Here is a 19,535-nt window from a genome sequence, read left to right on the forward strand (position 1 = left end):
ATGACTTATGGTGACCAAGAACATCACTACTTTAGGATAATTGAGGTACAGGTATTCAATAATTTTAAAATCCAGAAAACCAGGAAACAAGACCTGATCACTTTTATACATATTGCTTTATATAAGTGACAATAAGAATTTACATATTCAAGAACAAATTGTGGTGATCTATTTTGAAATCATCCGTTTGCAAATAAGTTCATAAGTGTCTTCTGTTGTAATGTCTGTCTTGGCGGTTACATTTGATAGTCATAAGTCTGAAAACAACAACTCCTACAGTCCATTGCACCTGTTAGCACCCGTAAAAGGACACCTGAAGTGAGGGATATGAGGATATGGAGGCTGCTATGTTTATTTCGTTTTAACTACTTAAGGACCGCCTCACGCCAATGGGCGTGACTGTGGCGGCAGCCCCAGGACCGCCTAACGCCAAGTCCTGGGGCTGCAGTTTCCCAGGGAACGGCCGTGCACATGCGCGATCGTTCCCTGCCCGTTCACGGAGCGGAGTTCCTTGAATAGCCTGCTAGCCGCCGATCGCAGCTAACAAGCTGCTTTTAAACGTAAGGGGAAAGAAATCCCCTTTGTTTACAAGCGTACAGCGCTGCGGTCTCCAGCAGCGCTGTACGAGATCGGCAATCCCTGGCCTCTTATTGGCCGGGGATCGCCGTCTTCTCATAGGCTGATGCCTATGAGAGGCGGAACAGGACAGATCACCGTTCTGTTCCAATTCTCTGCACAGAGGGAAGGGAGGGAGAGAGAGCCTCATTAGAGGCTGAAGAAAAAACAACAAAAATCTGCCGCAGCGATCGGACCCCTCCGGCGGCATGTCCCCTTAGGGACAAAAAAAGGAGGTGAGTCTGATCGCTGGGCTCCTTAGCTGGGCTGTGCAGGAGGCTGAAAAGCCTGCACAGCCCAGTACTACAAAAAACAGTCTGGTCTTCAGGGGGGGTTAGTACTGTGGTCATCAAGTGGTTAAACAATGTTTTTTTGCCTGGCAGTCCTGCTGATCCTCTGCCTCTACCCCTTTTAACCATAGACCCTGAACAAGCATGCAAATCAGATGTTTCAGATGCAGCCTTAGAAAGTGTGTGTTTGGTTTTTTGAGGGGGTTTTTTGGAAGATGCTTTGGAACAGGCTATAAGGTTTTTGGCCTAAACCACCTCTCTACATGTGTGCTGTAGACTTGAGGTACTGATTTGGCTGTCGGCTGTTGACCTGTCCAGTGATTTGTTACTCAGTTCAGAACTAGATGCCTCTATAGAAAGAACAGGAATAAAAAGAGGTTTTTGAGGGGACAAAAGTGAAAGTGGTAGTTAAGAGCAGGGCTGTGGAGTTGGAGCAATTTTGGGTGCCCGGAGTCGGGAAAAAATGCACCGCCTCTGACTCCTAATGAATTTAAACTGTAATTAAAATAGAAAATGATAAAATGTTCTATTTCTCCGATAATAGCCATCATAAATAATTTATACAGACAGTAATAGCTGTGCTTAGTCCACAAAAATGAAATGAACCAATCAAAATTATTTACTTGTGCTGCTTCAATAAAGCAGTTCCCATATTTTTTAAGTCAGAAATACACATCTGATTGTGACTGTATATATGAAGTGTACACAGGAATCTCTTATATATACTAAATAACCTCTATGCTGTAAGAATAAAGCCTGCTGTGTAGCCGTGTCACTAATAGAGATGGTCAATGAGATAAAAATCATTCTGCGTTGATGCTGATTTATGCAAATGTATGCACTCTCTTTGCTCATGAAATTAAATCATTTAATATGTTGTTAAAATTTGGTTTGGTGACTACGAATTGAAGGGTAACTGAGACGGATGAAAAAAAAAAGTTTTATACATACCTGGGGCTTCCTCCAGCCCCCTTCAGGCCAATCAGTCTTTCCCTGTCCTCCTCCGCCACCTGGATCTTCTGCTATGAGTCCTGGTGATTCAGGCAGTCAGCACAGTCCGGCCGTGTGCCGCTCCTACAGCCAGGAGCATTCTGCACCTCCGCAATAGTGCTGCGCTGGTGTAGTACTCTCCCGGCGGCGGAGTGTGTGCATGCGCACTACGCCAGACTGGCTCAAGTACCTGAAGATCCAGGTGGTGGAGGAGGACAGCGAAGGGATGATTAGCCTGAAGGGGGCTGGAGGAAGCCCCATGTATGTATAAAACTTTAATTTCATCAGTCTCAGGTTTACTTTGTTACACAGTAATACTATACAGAGCTGCAGGGAATCCACTGAGAATGTTGTGCACACTGAACACAGAGGTGTTGTCTATCACCCATAAACCTGGTTCAGATTGTGCATGAAGAATGTGTAATAGAGGAAGAATCGCCTCATTCCCCTGCAGAGTACTTACACATCACTCTTATATGTACCCACAGTCACATTGCCTAGGGCCTGATTCATGTTCAGATTGTGCATGAAGAATGTGTAATAGAGGAAGAATCGCCTCATTCCCCTGCAGAGTACCTACACATCACTCTTATATGTACCCACAGTTACATTGCCTAGGGCCTGATAGATGTTCTTTGTTCCGGTCTGTACCTTTTTCAAGTACCGTATATACTCGCATACAAGCCGAAATTTTGACCCCCAAAAAGTGGGTCAAAAGTTGGGGGGTCGGCTTGTATGCGAGTCTGGTGGTGGTGGTGGTGGTCCTCGAACATCCGCCGGCGGCCGCCGCTACCGCTGCATTTACCTTACCCGGCGCCGCTTCTTCTATTCCCCTCCTGTCCGGCTCCATAATTCACAGCAGCGCTCTTCACGGCGGCTGCAGTAGAGAGAGAGAGCGGTTCCCATAGCAACCGCCGCTACAGGAAGCCGCACTCTCTGCTGCTTCCTGTCTCATCACAGCAGCCGCCGTGAAGAGTGCTGCTGTCCTACGGAGCCAGAGAGGAGGGGAATAGAAGAAGCGGCACCGACTAAGGTAAAAGCAGTGGTGGCCGCGGGGGAGAGGGGAGGCGGGGGGCACTACCTAGCGATACTGGGGCACTATACTAGCGATACTTTGGCGCTATTCTAGTGATACTGGGGCACTATACTAGCTATACTGAGCACTATACTAGCTATACTGGGGCACTATACTAGCTATACTGGGGCACTATACTAGCTATACTGGGCACTATACTAGCTATACTGGGGCACTATACTAGCTATACTGGGCACTATACTAGCTATACTGGGGCACTACACTAGCTATACTGGGCACTATACTAGCGATACTGGGGCACTTTACTAGCAATACTGGGTACTATACTAGCTATACTGGGCACTATACTAGCTATACTGGGGCACTACACTAGCTATACTGGGCACTATATTAGCGATACTGGGGCACTTTACTAGCGATACTGGGCACTATACTAGCTATACTGGGCACTATACTAGCTATACTGGGGCACTATACTAGCTATACTGGGCACTATACTAGCTATACTGGGGCACTATACTAGCTATACTGGGGCACTATACTGGGCACTATACTAGCGATACTGGGGCACTATACTAGCTATACTGGGGCACTATGCTAGCTATACTGGGGCACTATACTAGCTATACTGGGGCACTATACTAGCTATACTGGGGCACTATACTAGCTATACGGGGGGCACTATACTAGCTATACTGGGCACTATACTAGCTATACTGGGGCACTATACTAGCTATACTGGGCATTATACTAGCTATACTGAGGCACTACCTACCCATACTGGGCACTATACTAGCTATACTGGGACACGCTAGGGGAATAAGGCGGCCAGCATTTCCAACCCCCGGCTTATATGGGGGTCATTTTTTACTGTGTTTTTTTAGGTAAAAGTGGGGGGGTCGGCTTATATGCGGGTCAGCTTATATGCGAGTATACATGGTACTCTTACCAAGGACTAGTTTTAGTCTATGACTAAAGGGAATAAATATGGCAGTCTACATATCCTTTTCACTTCAGTTGTCTTTTAAAAATTTCTAAGCGTTGGGAGTTAAGAGATGAATTTCATGTTACATACTTTCAATCAACACTTGACAGGCAGCCTATTGGGCCAAAGGGCAGGGATCTCGTCCTACAAAGTGTCGGTATTTCTCCTGTCTGGCTCTCGCAAACATTGCTGATGTTGCTGAAACCTAAGAGAAGCTGAAGACGTGTCCAACACTTCTGCTGCCCGGAGGATCAACTGTATATACATCACCATGGCAACAGGGACGTGCGCCAGTGGTAAAAGCGGCATGCACAGGTAGTGCGATGCAATTTTACCGATACTTACGCAACCAGCATAGCATGTGTTGCGCAACTGGTGCAACCCACGTTACCTAGGTAACACCTGCGTTGCCACTAGTCCCACTCTTTCCGTAGCATGCGTTACCTAAGTAATGCAGGGTGTGCCATCTGGACAATATACACTTTGTTAGATGCATAAGTATTGGTAAAATTTCCATGCGCTGCCTGTGCATGGGAATTCTACTGCTAGTTAGAGAATATGCTCCATTATGGCTAAACATAGCAACACAGTACTTATGTAGTAATACTGATCCAATATTGAATATTGTAGCAGACCAACTTTTGCAAGCTAATCTTGTTTTACCATTGTGCAACACTAAACAGTCAATCAGATTTCAGGGGAAATATGATCCAATATCATTCAGGGCCGGTTTAAGCAACAATGGGGCCCCAGGGCAAAATAAACCTGGGGGGCCCCCCCAACAGATACCCCGGAGCAAAAATTGGCATTAAGGGACCTTTTTTGCAGCTGGTATAGTCAGGGTTTGAAGCCCCAATTGGTCGGAGCTCCACATTCTGGCTACCCCAGCCTGCATAGGGGACAAGGGGTTAAAAAGTTTCAGGAGGGGGGACCCCACATAATTAAAAAAAAAAAAAATCCCACACTCTAAACATAAAAAAAAATTGGGAAAATAGGAAAAAAATGCCAGGGATCTTCATACAGCCATATTACGGCTGTATAGCGATCCCTGGCCAAAGCGCTGCGGCTGCGTATGGACCCCCTGGAAACCCCGTCAGGAGATTTATTGCGATTTGGTTTGATACATGTAAAATTACACTACCGTTAGGTTTGCTGCTAAAAGTGACATTTACCGCTTTTAAAAGTATACTTTTTTCCTTCAAAACTTTAAAATCGATTTTCTCAAAAACTATAAGGTCTTTTTGAAAAATTGTTTTTTCCTCTTATTCCCAATGATCTCCTTAACATATCCTGCAAATTTAGGGTTTCTATAATTTAAGGTGGATTTGCTATTAACCATTAAAGTCGGCTGGTTTTTAAATGTGTATTTTTTTTCCTTTGAAACTTTAAAATCGATTTTCTCAAAAACTATAAGGTCTATTTGAAAAAAAAATGTTTCCTCTTGTAGCCAATGGGGGGCCCCTACAAGCTCTGGGGCTTTGGGGCAGCTGCCTCCTTTGCCTCTATGGTAGCGCCGGCCCTGATTTCATTCATAAGTTCACCACTTCTACCTTTGTACTAATCACTGATTGCAGTACAACACTACGCAACCTCCCGTGCTCCTGCCATGCCCAAGTTACATGAAAAGGGCAGCAATCTATTAACGTCTGATCGATTAAACATCCATTACCAAAACCTCACTTTTTATTACATTTACATTATATTTATTTTTAAAACAGAAAGATGTGACTCAAGTCTACACACACTTACTTCTCAATCTTTTATTGTAAAAACAGAGGCCCCAGTGAAGTAGAAAATTAAAAAAAACACTTAAAAACTGTGGGGGGGTTGGGGGCCAAGGTGTACTTACCTCCCCACAGATGACAAATAATAGTATGGTATTCAATTAAGAGGTACAAACATTTATTTCTTACTCCAATAAAATCTGCAAACGCGTTTCCGTGGCACACTGCCTCAGGCAAGGTACAACAATGGGCAACTATAATTGTGATTGGCCACAGAGATGCTTTTGCTTTTTCTAACACCATTATAGTTGCTCCTTGTTGTACCTTGCCTGAGGTAGCGGGCTACGGACTTGCGAAATGCATTTGAAATGTTATTGGAGTAAGAAATAAATGATTGTACTTCCTAATTGAATACTGTGCTATTGTGTCATCTGTGGAGATGTCTCCAATGCTCAACCTGCTCTGCACTCTATAGATTAGCCTTTCTCCACCTTTTTGAGAAAACGTTCAAAGATTTTTGGATCTCAAGTGATTTATTTTGCAGGATACATGGCTTGTAAAAGTCAGTGCTGAGAGGGTAGAGAAAAGGACGGGGAGACAACGGGAGCCCAGTCTGGTGTAGTATCTCACGTGTGGTTACTTCAGTAAGTAAGAGATGGAAATATACTCACAAGGCTGGGTTGCGTGTAGTGCAACCAGTCTGGAAGCGCATGTGGAGAAGTACCGTCCCCACTCGGCCTTGCGAGGTATTTTCGGTGGTCACAGCTCCTCTGAAAAAACGTTACCACCTGCCAGGTGGTGACCCCTATCCCTTGGAGGAGGGGTTATGGATAACACGGGGGGGTAGGAGGCGCCCTATAGGGTACTTATTGCACGACACTTCCGTCGTAAATAGTCGACCAAAGATCAGGTATATTTGAAAATCAAAAGTTAGAAATCAATGATGACAAAGCCACAGATTGATAGTAGTATGTAATTCTAATACAAGGAGTATTAGTATCAGTTTGAATAGTTTTGTAGTAATATTAACAGCAGATGGAATGATCCTACCTTAATAAGCAGTCATTCCAAAACAGTTGTAAAAGACAGTCTTTATTGGAGCACTCAAAAAAATGACTACGCGTTTCGCAGTTCAAAACCGCTTCATCAGGTCGTGTATCGTGCCTTGGAGGAAAAAAGAGACATGGCGCTAAATACAGGGGACAGGCTCCCATCAAAATATAAAAACATATAAAAACATGAAAAAACACACATAACAGTATATACTCCAATTGTGGAAAGTGATTGACCATTAGATCAAAAATTATTATATACACACATCCGTAACATGACATAAAGAGAATCAGACCTTTCTGCCCCTTTTCACAATGCGTATGATAAAAATCTTATGATAAAAGGTTTAATAGGGGGTTATTATATATGAGAAGATGCGGGTGACTATATAAATATATATCACCCATGTGTACCCTATGGTGTCAAACAAATAGGCAAACGGCATAGAAGTATAGGAGGTAGCAATATGATGCGGCCTGTAGAATATATATACACAAAAAAATATATACAAAAAATTACATATATACAAAAAGTGTATATATATATATATACAGACTAAACACATCTTGTGTATAAAAAAGGGGAGAGAATATACATATGTATAAAAATATATCTATCTATCGTAATGTGGTAGTGGTGGGTGGAAACACTCACCAAAAAGGGTCTGTACTATGTACAACAGGAGCTGTAGTCACCGAGCTCTGCCGGTCCAACAGCACTGCACATTAACATTAGAAAAGCGGACGGGCTTATCTAGCTGGAGAAGACAAGAAAGGAAAAAGCTTACCTATATGCAATATTCCCCTGGGTTAGGGCGCCAGTGAGCGCCGTTCATCCCGCATTGGTTTTTAAAAATCAGAGGCATGATTACGCAGGTCACTGGGGGCGCGGCCTGTGATGACACCACGCGCTGGATCACGTGCGCGTGGCGTCTGACGTCACTCGGTGTGCGTGGCTGCAGTGTGTATTGCCGAAGGCGTAGGTGGGGTTGGATGCGTCCCAAGCTGAGGCGCAACACGTGACCCCAAACCACGCCGTTCCGCAATGACGTGCAGCCAGGAGGACGGGTGCCTGGTTTGAAGCCGTCTCCCAGGTGATAGAAGGGAAACGATGAGTTCCCCTGATGAATAAGCCTGCCCAATCCTTATAGACGGGGAGACACCCATATTATAAAACCATTCTAAAAATAATAATAAGCAATTCTAACAGGTACATGTATATATGAAAAAAACAAAGGTATACTTTAAAAGGTATATACATACAAAAATTATATAAATTATATAAAATAGTGTCTACAATTAGGGGAGGACCAATGGATATAATATTGTGTAGGGAGAATATCCCTATATACAGGCACAGTCGCAAGAAATTATTCTGCATCAAAAAGACCACCCTGATATTAGGTTGAGTACTCCCTAGAGGTGCGATTGGAGGCTTAGACTTAGGCATCCCCCCTGGAGATAGGGGGATGGTGTGGAGGGGAGAGGGGGGGGGGGGAAAGGAGGAGGAGGGGGGGGGGAGGAAGGGGGGGAAGGGAAAGTGGGGTGGCGTCTAAATTCTACCCTACTACATACAAGGGCCCGTACGTGGAGGCATTTTACAAGCAAGTAATGGAAGACTTCAGGAAGCTAGAGGACAAGGAAGGAAAACGGAATCTAACTAGAACAGAAGAAAGAGCCATCAAAGTCTTAGAAGCCAATAAAGATATTGTCATCAAGTCTGCGGATAAGGGGGGGGGAATAGTAATCATGGACAGGGAAGATTACATCAGAGAAGCGAGAAGAATTTTAGATGATAAAGACTACTATGAAGTACTCCAAGGAGACCCAACTAGAGACCACTCAGAAGCCTTGAAAAGACTACTGAAATGGGCCTTGGACGAAGGGATAATCACTAAATCAGAAAGAGATTATGTGTGGATACCAGATCCGGTGCAAGCACACTTTTACCATCTCCCCAAGATCCATAAATCCGTCACCAATCCACCAGGACGACCAATAATAGCCGGTATAGACTCCATTACTTCCCACCTTTCGGAACTAATAGACCTACACTTACAACCCTATGTAAGGAATCTTCCGTCCTATTTAAAAGACTCAACACATCTACTCAACCTATTGAAGAATTTTGAATGGCAGGAAGGATACCACTGGCTTACCCTGGATGTCAGTGCACTCTATTCGAACATACATCACAATATAGGCCTTAGAGCTGTATGGCACTACTTGAATCAAGATAAAAAGCTACCTATTAAACAGAAATATTTCCTTATCCAGGCTATTACGTTCACCCTTACTTACAATAGTTTTAGATTCCAAGAAAACATCTACCTTCAAAAACGAGGGACAGCGATGGGGGCGAACTTTGCACCCAGTTATGCAAATTTGACAATGGGCCACTTCGAAGAACTGCTATTAACACACGGGAATCCATTTGAAGCAAACATCGTCCTATATAGAAGGTACATAGACGATCTAATTCTGATATGGAAGGGGGATTGTGAATCCATTAAGAAGTTTCATGAGTATCTGAACGATAACGATTGGGGGATCTCATTCACATACAACTACAGTAAGGAAGAAATCGACTACCTGGATCTCACACTCTATCACAAGTACAATACAATAGAATCAAGAAATTTCTTTAAAACTGTTGACGCAAATTCATATATTGATTTCAAAAGCTCCCATTATAAACCATGGAGACAAAACATACCATACGGGCAATTCCTTAGAATTAGGAAAAACTGTAGTGACATAAGGACTTTTGATGCCCAATCAGAGATACTAATGAGGAAGTTCAAAGAAAGGAATTTCCCCGCAAAACTAACTAAAGAAGCACGGGAGAGAGCAAGAACAACCCAGAGAGAGAGGCTTTTAGAACCGAAAAGACAAGAGTCTAGATCTAAAGAGGAGAAGAAAGACATAAATTTCATTACTCGTTATTCCAACCAACACAAATCTATAAACGACATTTTGAGGAAACATTGGCCCCTCCTACAAGGAGACCCACTATTAAAAACTAATCTGTCCAACAGACCAAGATGTGTGTTTCGAAGGGCTCGAACTCTCAAAAACAAGTTGGCACCAAGCACAATACGAGAAAAAGACCAGGGCCGCCCAGGAGACATAAATAGCAGACAGCAAGGCCAAGTCACTAGCTGTTTACAATCAAGATGTTTGTGTTGTAAAATGTTGAAAGAAGAAACTACTGAATTTGGGCCTTCTACAACAGGAGAGACATACAAGATCAAATGCAATATGGACTGTACCACAAGAAATGTGATTTATGTAATCACGTGCCCATGCGGCCTACAATATGTAGGACGCACGACCCAACAATTCCGCACGAGATGGGGCCAGCACAGAAGGAATATCACAAATGGATACATGAAACATGGACTCTCAAGGCATTTCAAACTGATCCATAACCAACAAATAGAAGGAATAAGGATCTGCCCCATAGAACACATTCCAGAAACCACGAATAACCTTGTGAAAAAACTCAGGAGTAGAGAGATGTTTTGGATTTACAAGTTAAACACTCTTCAACCTGATGGACTGAATATATGTCTTGAACATAATCTCTAACCAAGGGGCCTAGTATACCAACTAGTACCCAGAGCTAGATCACCCTCCCTCTTGAAAAAATTAACATGAGCCAATGCCATTGATTACACTTTTATCTACTATACAAATAACATAACCACAACTTAAGGAGAAATCCTTTTTCCCAGCCTCATTCAGAAAGTATAAGACTGAGTCAGCTTATCAGCGACTGACAGGACCTAGGGTTAGCCCCAACGTAAGCAAAGTAGAAAAACCAACGAGCGACCCTTCACTTGGTCCGTATTTCCTCTACAAACCTCAGTACCGTAGTACCCGATACGGCTATTTCACTAGTCTTCTATATTTGGAAACCTAAATTTAGTACCTCCACGAGCATTAGAAAGTATCTCACCCTTGCCACACCACAACTTTGAATAGGATTACAAATACGCCTCATCTACCGTACAATATCCGCTATTCAACCACTATTCCAGGGTACCACACAACAGTCGCACTATTATATAGGCTCTCCCAATTCCATTATGATCCAGGATGGGATACCTACAGACCGAAAGAAATATGTAGGATATATACAATCCTGTAGTACTGGAGCTTCGGCTCTGGTCATATAACCTTATAACTTACCGCCACCCCACTTTCCCTTCCCCCCCTTCCTTCCCCCCCCCCCTCCTCCTCCTCCCCCCCCCCCCTCACCCTCTCCCCTCCACACCATCCCCCTATCTCCAGGGGGGATGCCTAAGTCTAAGCCTCCAATCGCACCTCTAGGGAGTACTCAACCTAATATCAGGGTGGTCTTTTTGATGCAGAATAATTTCTTGCGACTGTGCCTGTATATAGGGATATTCTCCCTACACAATATTATATCCATTGGTCCTCCCCTAATTGTAGACACTATTTTATATAATTTATATAATTTTTGTATGTATATACCTTTTAAAGTATACCTTTGTTTTTTTCATATATACATGTACCTGTTAGAATTGCTTATTATTATTTTTAGAATGGTTTTATAATATGGGTGTCTCCCCGTCTATAAGGATTGGGCAGGCTTATTCATCAGGGGAACTCATCGTTTCCCTTCTATCACCTGGGAGACGGCTTCAAACCAGGCACCCGTCCTCCTGGCTGCACGTCATTGCGGAACGGCGTGGTTTGGGGTCACGTGTTGCGCCTCAGCTTGGGACGCATCCAACCCCACCTACGCCTTCGGCAATACACACTGCAGCCACGCACACCGAGTGACGTCAGACGCCACGCGCACGTGATCCAGCGCGTGGTGTCATCACAGGCCGCGCCCCCAGTGACCTGCGTAATCATGCCTCTGATTTTTAAAAACCAATGCGGGATGAACGGCGCTCACTGGCGCCCTAACCCAGGGGAATATTGCATATAGGTAAGCTTTTTCCTTTCTTGTCTTCTCCAGCTAGATAAGCCCGTCCGCTTTTCTAATGTTAAAGTGCAGTGCTGTTGGACCGGCAGAGCTCGGTGACTACAGCTCCTGTTGTACATAGTACAGACCCTTTTTGGAGAGTGTTTCCACCCACCACTACCACATTACGATAGATAGATATATTTTTATACATATGTATATTCTCTCCCCTTTTTTATACACAAGATGTGTTTAGTCTGTATATATATATATACTTTTTGTATATATGTAATTTTTTGTATATATTTTTTTGTGTATATATATTCTACAGGCCGCATCATATTGCTACCTCCTATACTTCTATGCCGTTTGCCTATTTGTTTGACACCATAGGGTACACATGGGTGATATATATTTATATAGTCACCCGCATCTTCTCATATATAATAACCCCCTATTAAACCTTTTATCATAAGATTTTTATCATACGCATTGTGAAAAGGGGCAGAAAGGTCTGATTCTCTTTATGTCATGTTACGGATGTGTGTATATAATAATTTTTGATCTAATGGTCAATCACTTTCCACAATTGGAGTATATACTGTTATGTGTGTTTTTTCATGTTTTTATATGTTTTTATATTTTGATGGGAGCCTGTCCCCTGTATTTAGCGCCATGTCTCTTTTTTCCTCCAAGGCACGATACACGACCTGATGAAGCGGTTTTGAACTGCGAAACGCGTAGTCATTTTTTTGAGTGCTCCAATAAAGACTGTCTTTTACAACTGTTTTGGAATGACTGCTTATTAAGGTAGGATCATTCCATCTGCTGTTAATATTACTACAAAACTATTCAAACTGATACTAATACTCCTTGTATTAGAATTACATACTACTATCAATCTGTGGCTTTGTCATCATTGATTTCTAACTTTTGATTTTCAAATATACCTGATCTTTGGTCGACTATTTACGACGGAAGTGTCGTGCAATAAGTACCCTATAGGGCGCCTCCTACCCCCCCCCCCCCCCCGTGATGGCTTGTAAAAGTGAGTGTTGTTCATTGTAAGCAAGTGTGGTTGTTCACTGTAACAGCCTTGTTGTTTAGCCCCATGTTTCTAACTCACAGTGTTTCCTATTATAGTAGAGCATGTTAGTGTTTCTTGCTACAAACCCCCACAATTAGACCGCTGCATATTGGGGCGTGCATACAATGAGTAAAGAGGATACAGAGGAGCCAAGAGGTACTTTTGAAACGTTTTCGGCCCACCACTCTCACGAAAGGGAGAAATGCCAGGAAACTGCAGCAAAGACCTCAGGGAACCCTGGCTGAGAAAGCCTGCTAATAGATTCTCCCACACCCTCCAAGCATGTATCCCTATGTTTGGCCACCCACCTAACTTCCATTCTCTAGAGCAGGGGGTCCCCAAACGTTTTGGGTCGAGGGCCGGGTCAACATACTTTAGACTGCTGGGGGGCCGGAGTATACATAAAATGATGTAGAAACCTTTGCGGGCCAGACAGTGAAGCATACCCAGGTGACAACCTGCAGTCCAATTGGACAGGAGTGTCACCGACCTTATGTGGAATTTGATTGGAAGTCAGCGAATGACTGCTTTCTGGCTTCCATGTGGATGGGTGGTTCCAGCACTGCTATTCCATATGCGGACCACCAATATTTAATTAAAGATGTAGCTAACAGCATCTATAAGTAATACATTTTGTGTGTGGGGGCCGGTAAACAAGCCTCAAGGCGCCACATTCGTCCCGCGGGCCTTAGTTTGAGGACCACTGCTCTAGTGGTTGCCTGCTCTACTGTTTTCCACTCTCTGACCTGCCATGTATTTGCTAGTAATATTTTGTGCTCTCACCTTATGAAACAACTTTTTGTTAAAAAAAAAAAAAAAAAATGAACAGCGTTTTCCTTAAATTCAAAACAATCCTTTTAAATTACATAGCTGTTTTAGAAAATCAAAGTATCCTGTATTCCTCTCGTACATGTTCCTTTAATGAGCTAGTGCACTAGCTGCACTTTCACCTCTGCTGGGCTGTGGAAGGGATGGACACTCCGCCTCTCTGCTCACGCCTGTTAAGTTACACGCTCAAGCAAAGAATCTTTGTCCTGCTGATTGTCTAAAGAGAAAGGTGGATCTGTTGACTTGTTCTTTCTGTAAGTGATTTACTATTAATTTGTTTCCTCCTGTACAGGTTGTAGAAGCTTCAACATTCATGCAAAGGTCAGGGAGCAAAGAGGAGTGTTTTACACATGTTAAGAAACAAGCTATGCAAAGCTGTAAGGGGCACATGGAAGGGAAGAAGGCACGGATTGTATTTCATGAGGTTGGAATAAGAGCTACTTCAAATTTGGATCTAATGCTGGTCACACAGGCAGGGGTCTGTCAGCTCCACATAATTTACTCACATTTCAGAACAGTGAAGTAGATGTGCAGTGAAGAGTCCCCGTGAAAAGCATACATGTCAGTAAGCCGAAAGCATCCATTTCTTTTCTTCATCTCTGCTCTTAATTGGATGTTGAAAACCAACACAGCGAAGCTTCATTGTACATTTTGGTTTAGTAAACCAGCAGCAGCATTTGTGTGTTGGGTTGATCTAATAAAAATCCACCAGTGTCTGACTAGCGTCAGATGATCTCTTAATTCAATTTAATGCTAAGCGTTTTACTATTTCCAAAAAGAAAACATATATTTTGAAAAAATTGGATGTATTTAGTAAACCTTGTTATGCATGTACAGCACTGAAATCCACATTTCATTTATCTTTCTTCAGTTGGTATGCCAGCGTAGCAATAGGGGATGCAGAGGTAGCAACTGCATCTGGTCCCTTCAGCCATAGGGGCCCCGAGGGGCCCTCCCCAAACACTGTATTCTTTCTTTATTGGTCCTGTGCTGATAATAATCACTTATATAGATGCTTTGAATAGTAGTAATCATTAACAAACTGTTCCCCAGCCGCTTTTTGCACCTCTGACACTGCGGTTGACATAGCAGTTATGTGTATAAAACTTGCACCAGGGCCCGCAGCTTCTTAGCTACGCCACTGATGCCAGCGTTGGTTGATTAATGCTTTTTGGCCGATTGTAATAACAAGTGTGTTGTGTTTGTAATGTAACGGTATCCTACCTAATAATAGGCAAGAGTGTCTCTGCGTCCCATGTCCCTGTGTCAGTGCTTTTTCGTTGTACGCACGTGCAGGAACACAGAGACACGAGAGCTGAGGGGAATGACGCGCGGCTGGGAGAATGACGCTCAGCAGAGGAGGACGAGGCCAGAGGGGGGTGGGCGTGTGTGTGCATGGGCATGTACGGCGGGCGTGCACTTCTAATGTAAGAGAGAGAGAGCAGTGCGGGGGGTTGCGGCGCGGCCACAGCCTAGCGTCCGTTTTTAAATGAGCCTTAGGCCTAGCATACTACAGGGTGGGCCATTTATATGGATACACCTTAATAAAATGGGAATGGTTGATGATATTAACTTCCTGTTTGTGGCATATTAGTATATGTTTGGGGGGAAACTTTTGTAGATGGGTGGTGACCATGGTGGCCATTTTGAAGTCAGCCATTTTGAATCCAACTTTTGTTTTTTCAATAGGAAGAGGGTCATGTGACACATCAAAACACAATCAAAAACAATGGTGTGCTTGGTTTTAACGTAACTTTATTATTTCATGAGTTATTTACAAGTTTCTGACCACTTATAAAATGTGTTCAATGTGCTGCCCATTGTGTTGGATTCAGGGCTGTGGAGTCGGTCTAAAAATCCACCGACTCCAACTCCTCGGTTTAGGATTCCACTGACTCCGACTCCGACTCCTCTAATTTGCATATTACAATTTTGTTGATTAAAAGTATGTAACATGAAATTCGTCTCTTAACTGCCAACGCTTAGGAATTTTACAAGACAACTGAAGTGAGAAGGATATGTAGACTACTATATTTATTCCCTTTAGACTAAAACTAGTCCTTGGTAAGAGTACTTGTAAAAGGTACAAACCGGAACAAAGAACATCTATCAGGCCCTAGGCAATGTAAGTGTGGGTACATGTAAGAATGATGTGCAGGTACTCTGCAGGGGAATGAGGAGATTCTTCCTCTATTACACATTCTTCATGCACAATCTGAACAAGGTTTATGGGTGACAGACAACACCTCTGTGTTCAATGTGCACAGCATTCTCAGTGGATTCCCTGCAGCTCTGTGGGGAGTGCATATGTAGAGTATATTACTACTGTGTAACAAAGTAAACCTGAGACAGATGAAATTAAAGTTTTATACATACCTGGGGCTTCCTCCAGCCGCCTTCAGGATAATCAGTCCTCCTCCACCACCTGGATCTTCTGCTATGAGTCCAGGTACTTGAGCCAGTCGGGCATAGTGCGCATGCACACACTCCGCCGCCAGGAGCATACTACACCTGTGCAGCACTATTGCACAGGTGCAGAATGTTCCTGGCTGTGGGAGCGGCATGCGGCCGGACAGCGCTGACTGGCTGAATTACCAGGACTCATAGCAGAAGATCCGGGTGGTGGAGGACAGCGAGGGACTGATTAGCCTGAAGGGGGCTGGAGGAAGCCCCAGGTATGTATAAAACTTTACTTTTCATCCGTCTCAGGTACCCTTTAATTTGTAGTCACCAAACCAAATTTTAACAACATATCAAATTATTTGATTTCATCAGCAAAGGGAGTGCATACATTTGCATAAATCGGCATCAATGCAGAATTATTTCCATCTCATTGACCATCTCTATTAGTGATACGGCTACACATCAGGCTTTATTCTTACAGCATAGATGTTATTTAGTATATATAAGAGATTCCTGTGTACACATCATATATACAGTCACAATCAGATATGTATATCTGACCTTAAAAATACGGCGACTGCTTTATTGAAGCAGCACAAGTAACTAATTTTGATTGGTTTATATCATTTTTGTGGACTAAGCACAGCTATTACTGTATATATACTGTATATATACCTTATTTTTAATGACTATTATCTGAGAAATAGAACATTTTATCATATTTTCTATTTTAATTACAGTTACAAATTCATTAGGAGTCGGAGTCGGTGCATTTTTTCCCGACTCCGACTCCAGGCACCCAAAATTGCCCGACTCCACGACTCCGACTCCACAGCCCTGGTTGGATTGTCAGTGCAACTCTCTTCTCCCACTCTTCACACACTGATAGCGACACCGCAGGAGAAATGCTAGCACAGGCTTCCAGTATCTGCAGTTTCAGGTGCTGCACATCTCGTATCTTCACAGCATAGACAATTGCCTTCAGATGACCCCAAAGATAAAAGTCTAAGGGGGTCAGATCGGGAGACCTTGGGGGCCATTCAACTGGCCCACAATGACTAATCCACATTCCAGGAAACTGTTCATCTAGGAATGCTCGGACCTGACACCCATAATGTGGTGGTGCACCATCTTGCTGGAAAAACTCAGGGAATGTGCCAGCTTCAGTGCATAGATGGAAACACATGATCATGTAGCAATTTTGCATATCTAGTGGTCTTGAGGTTTCCATTGATGAAGAATGGCCCCACTATCTTTGTACCCCATATACCACACCATACCATCAATTTTTTTGTTACAACAGACTTGGAGGGATCAATCCAATGTGGGTTAGTGTCAGACCAATATTGGTGGTTTTGTTTAACTCCACCATTAACATAAAAGTTTGCCTCATCACTGAACAAAATCTTTTGCATAAACTGCGGGTCCTGTTCCAATTTTTGTTTTGCCCATTCTGCAAATTCAGTGCACCGATCTGGGTCATCCTTGTTGAGATACTGCAGTAGCTGGAGTTTGTAAGGGTGCCATTTGTGAGTAGCTAATATCCGCCGAAGGGATGTTCGACTAATGCCTCCAGTCTCTCCAGTGACATGCGGCGAGTGCTACGCTGTGGGCTCTTGCTAAATGAAGCTAGGACAGCCACAGATTTCATGCGTCCACATTTTGGCAAATCCAACACTGAACCAGTTTTACGAAACTTAGCAAGCGGTTTGCTAACTGTAGCAATGGAGATGGGTGGTCTCGTAGGGTGTCTTGCATTGAAATCTGCTGCAATGACCCGGTTACTGCGTTCACCAGACATCAACACAATTTCTATCCGCTACTCACGTGTTAACTTCGGTCGACATGTCAATGGCTGTAAACAAAGAGAAACATTGCTCTTCTATGAGCTTGAATCAGCCGGCCCATTCTCTTCTAACCTCTAGCATCAACAAATTATTTTCGCCCACAGGACTGCCACATACTGGATGTTTTTACCTTTTCACACCATTCTTTGTAAACCCTAGAAATGGTTGTGCGTGAAAATCCCAGTAACTGAGCAGATTGTGAAATACTCAGACTGGCCCACCTGGCACCAACAACCATGCCACGCTCAAAATTGCTTAAATCACCTTTCTTTCCCATTCTGACATTCAGTTTGGAGTTCAGGAGATTGTCTTGACCAGGACCACACCCCTAAATGCATCGAAACAACTGCCATGTGATTGGTTGATTAGATAACTGCATTCATGAGAAATAACATCAGGTGTTCCTAATAATCCTTTAGGTGACTGTAATTTAAACGTTGCAATAACCGGGACAAATGGGCAAATAAAATGTGTGGCTTTTATCCACAGTACAACGTTTTATTTTAAAACTATATTGGCCGAAAACTGAGAAATCATGATTTTTTTCCATTTTTTTTCTTATTATTCCCATTAAAAGGCATTTAGAATAAAATAATTCTTAGAATAATGTACCACCCAAAGAAAGCCTAATTGGTGTAGGAAAAAACAAGTTATAGATAATTTTGTTGTGATAAGTAGTGATAAAGTTTAGGAATAAAAAGTAGGAGTGCTGAAATGTGAAAATTCCTCTCGTCCATAAGGTGAAAACAACCCCCGGGCTGAAGTCCTGAATTGGCTCCAAAGGTATCAATCGTGGCTAGTAGTTTGACCAAGGAAGCACCCGCATCCCCCAGGAAAATAAGAAGATCGTCTGCGTATAACGCTATCTTTTCAGTGAGATTATCTGAAGTCCCTGGATATCCGGTTCGGCTCTAATTTTGGCAGCAAGCGCTCTAGGGCAAGAGCAAATAGAAAAGGGGATAAAGGGCAGCCTTGTCTAGTTCCTCATTGTAGATTAAAGGTATTAGAAGTAATCCCATTGGTGAGGACTCTAGCCTTAGGATTGGTGTATAAATGTAGGGCCTAACCCAAATTTCTTTAAAACTCTCCAGAGATATAGCCATTCTATCGAATCAAAGACCTTTTCAAAGTCAAGGGATACCACTACCCGTTGACCCAGATTATCATGATTAGTAGCCAAATTAGTATATAGTCTTCGAAGGTTGATGTCTGTGCCCCTCCCCGGCATGAACCCAGTTTGGTCCGGATGAATCAATGTTTCCAAGTGCAGTTTAAGCCGATTGGCCAGAATTTTAGCGAAGATTTTTGCGTCCATATTAATGAGGGAGATTGGGCGGTACGAGGCACATAAGCCAGGATTCCTACCATTTTTGGGGATAACAATGATCAGTGCTTCTTGCATAGAGTCAGGCAGCAAAAATTCAACAGGGGGATCTTGAAAGAGAGCTAACAGATAAGGAGTCAATTGGTCAGAGTATTGCTTATAAAATTCTGCCAGTATACCATCTATCTCAGGGGTTTTGTTAGATTGGAGTGTTGCTATCGCATTAGAGATTTCATCCTCTGTGACATCCTCCTCTAAGCATTGGCGTTAGTCAGCTGAAAGTGTAGGAAGATCAATATGTCACAATTGTCGGGACCACCGCCATGGCGGAGAGCGGCACTTCGGCCGCATCCGCATCACAGTCGGCGGTGGTCCCCGTCTCGCTGGCGTTCAGGACGCCACGCGAAGGTCTCTC

At 43.3% G+C, this 19,535-nt stretch overlaps 2 protein-coding genes across 6 annotated transcripts in view; both read left to right on the top strand.

Annotated features, from left to right (window-relative positions):
• CILK1 (ciliogenesis associated kinase 1) overlaps nucleotides 1-19,535 on the top strand; it is a 166,084-nt gene that overhangs the window by 137,602 nt on the left and 8,947 nt on the right. Inside the window, exon 15 of one of the 5 annotated variants that reach the window (XM_068281369.1) lies at nucleotides 18,537-18,699. The exons of 3 other annotated variants lie outside the window; for them this stretch is intronic. In XM_068281369.1, coding sequence (XP_068137470.1) covers nucleotides 18,537-18,540 — 4 coding nt within the window. In that variant the 3' untranslated portion in view covers nucleotides 18,541-18,699. Of the gene's footprint in view, nucleotides 1-13,838; nucleotides 14,108-18,536; nucleotides 18,700-19,535 lie in introns of those variants that run through there. One more of the 5 variants, XM_068281368.1, reaches the window with a different exon arrangement.
• LOC137571768 (glutathione S-transferase 3-like) overlaps nucleotides 13,692-19,535 on the top strand; it is a 114,249-nt gene continuing 108,405 nt past the window's right edge. Inside the window, exon 1 of the mRNA XM_068281372.1 lies at nucleotides 13,692-13,800. The gene's annotated coding sequence lies outside the window, so the exon portion shown is untranslated. The remainder of the gene's footprint in view (nucleotides 13,801-19,535) is intronic.

This window comes from Hyperolius riggenbachi, chromosome 4, assembly GCF_040937935.1.
Source record: "Hyperolius riggenbachi isolate aHypRig1 chromosome 4, aHypRig1.pri, whole genome shotgun sequence".
Lineage (NCBI taxonomy): Eukaryota > Metazoa > Chordata > Amphibia > Anura > Hyperoliidae > Hyperolius > Hyperolius riggenbachi.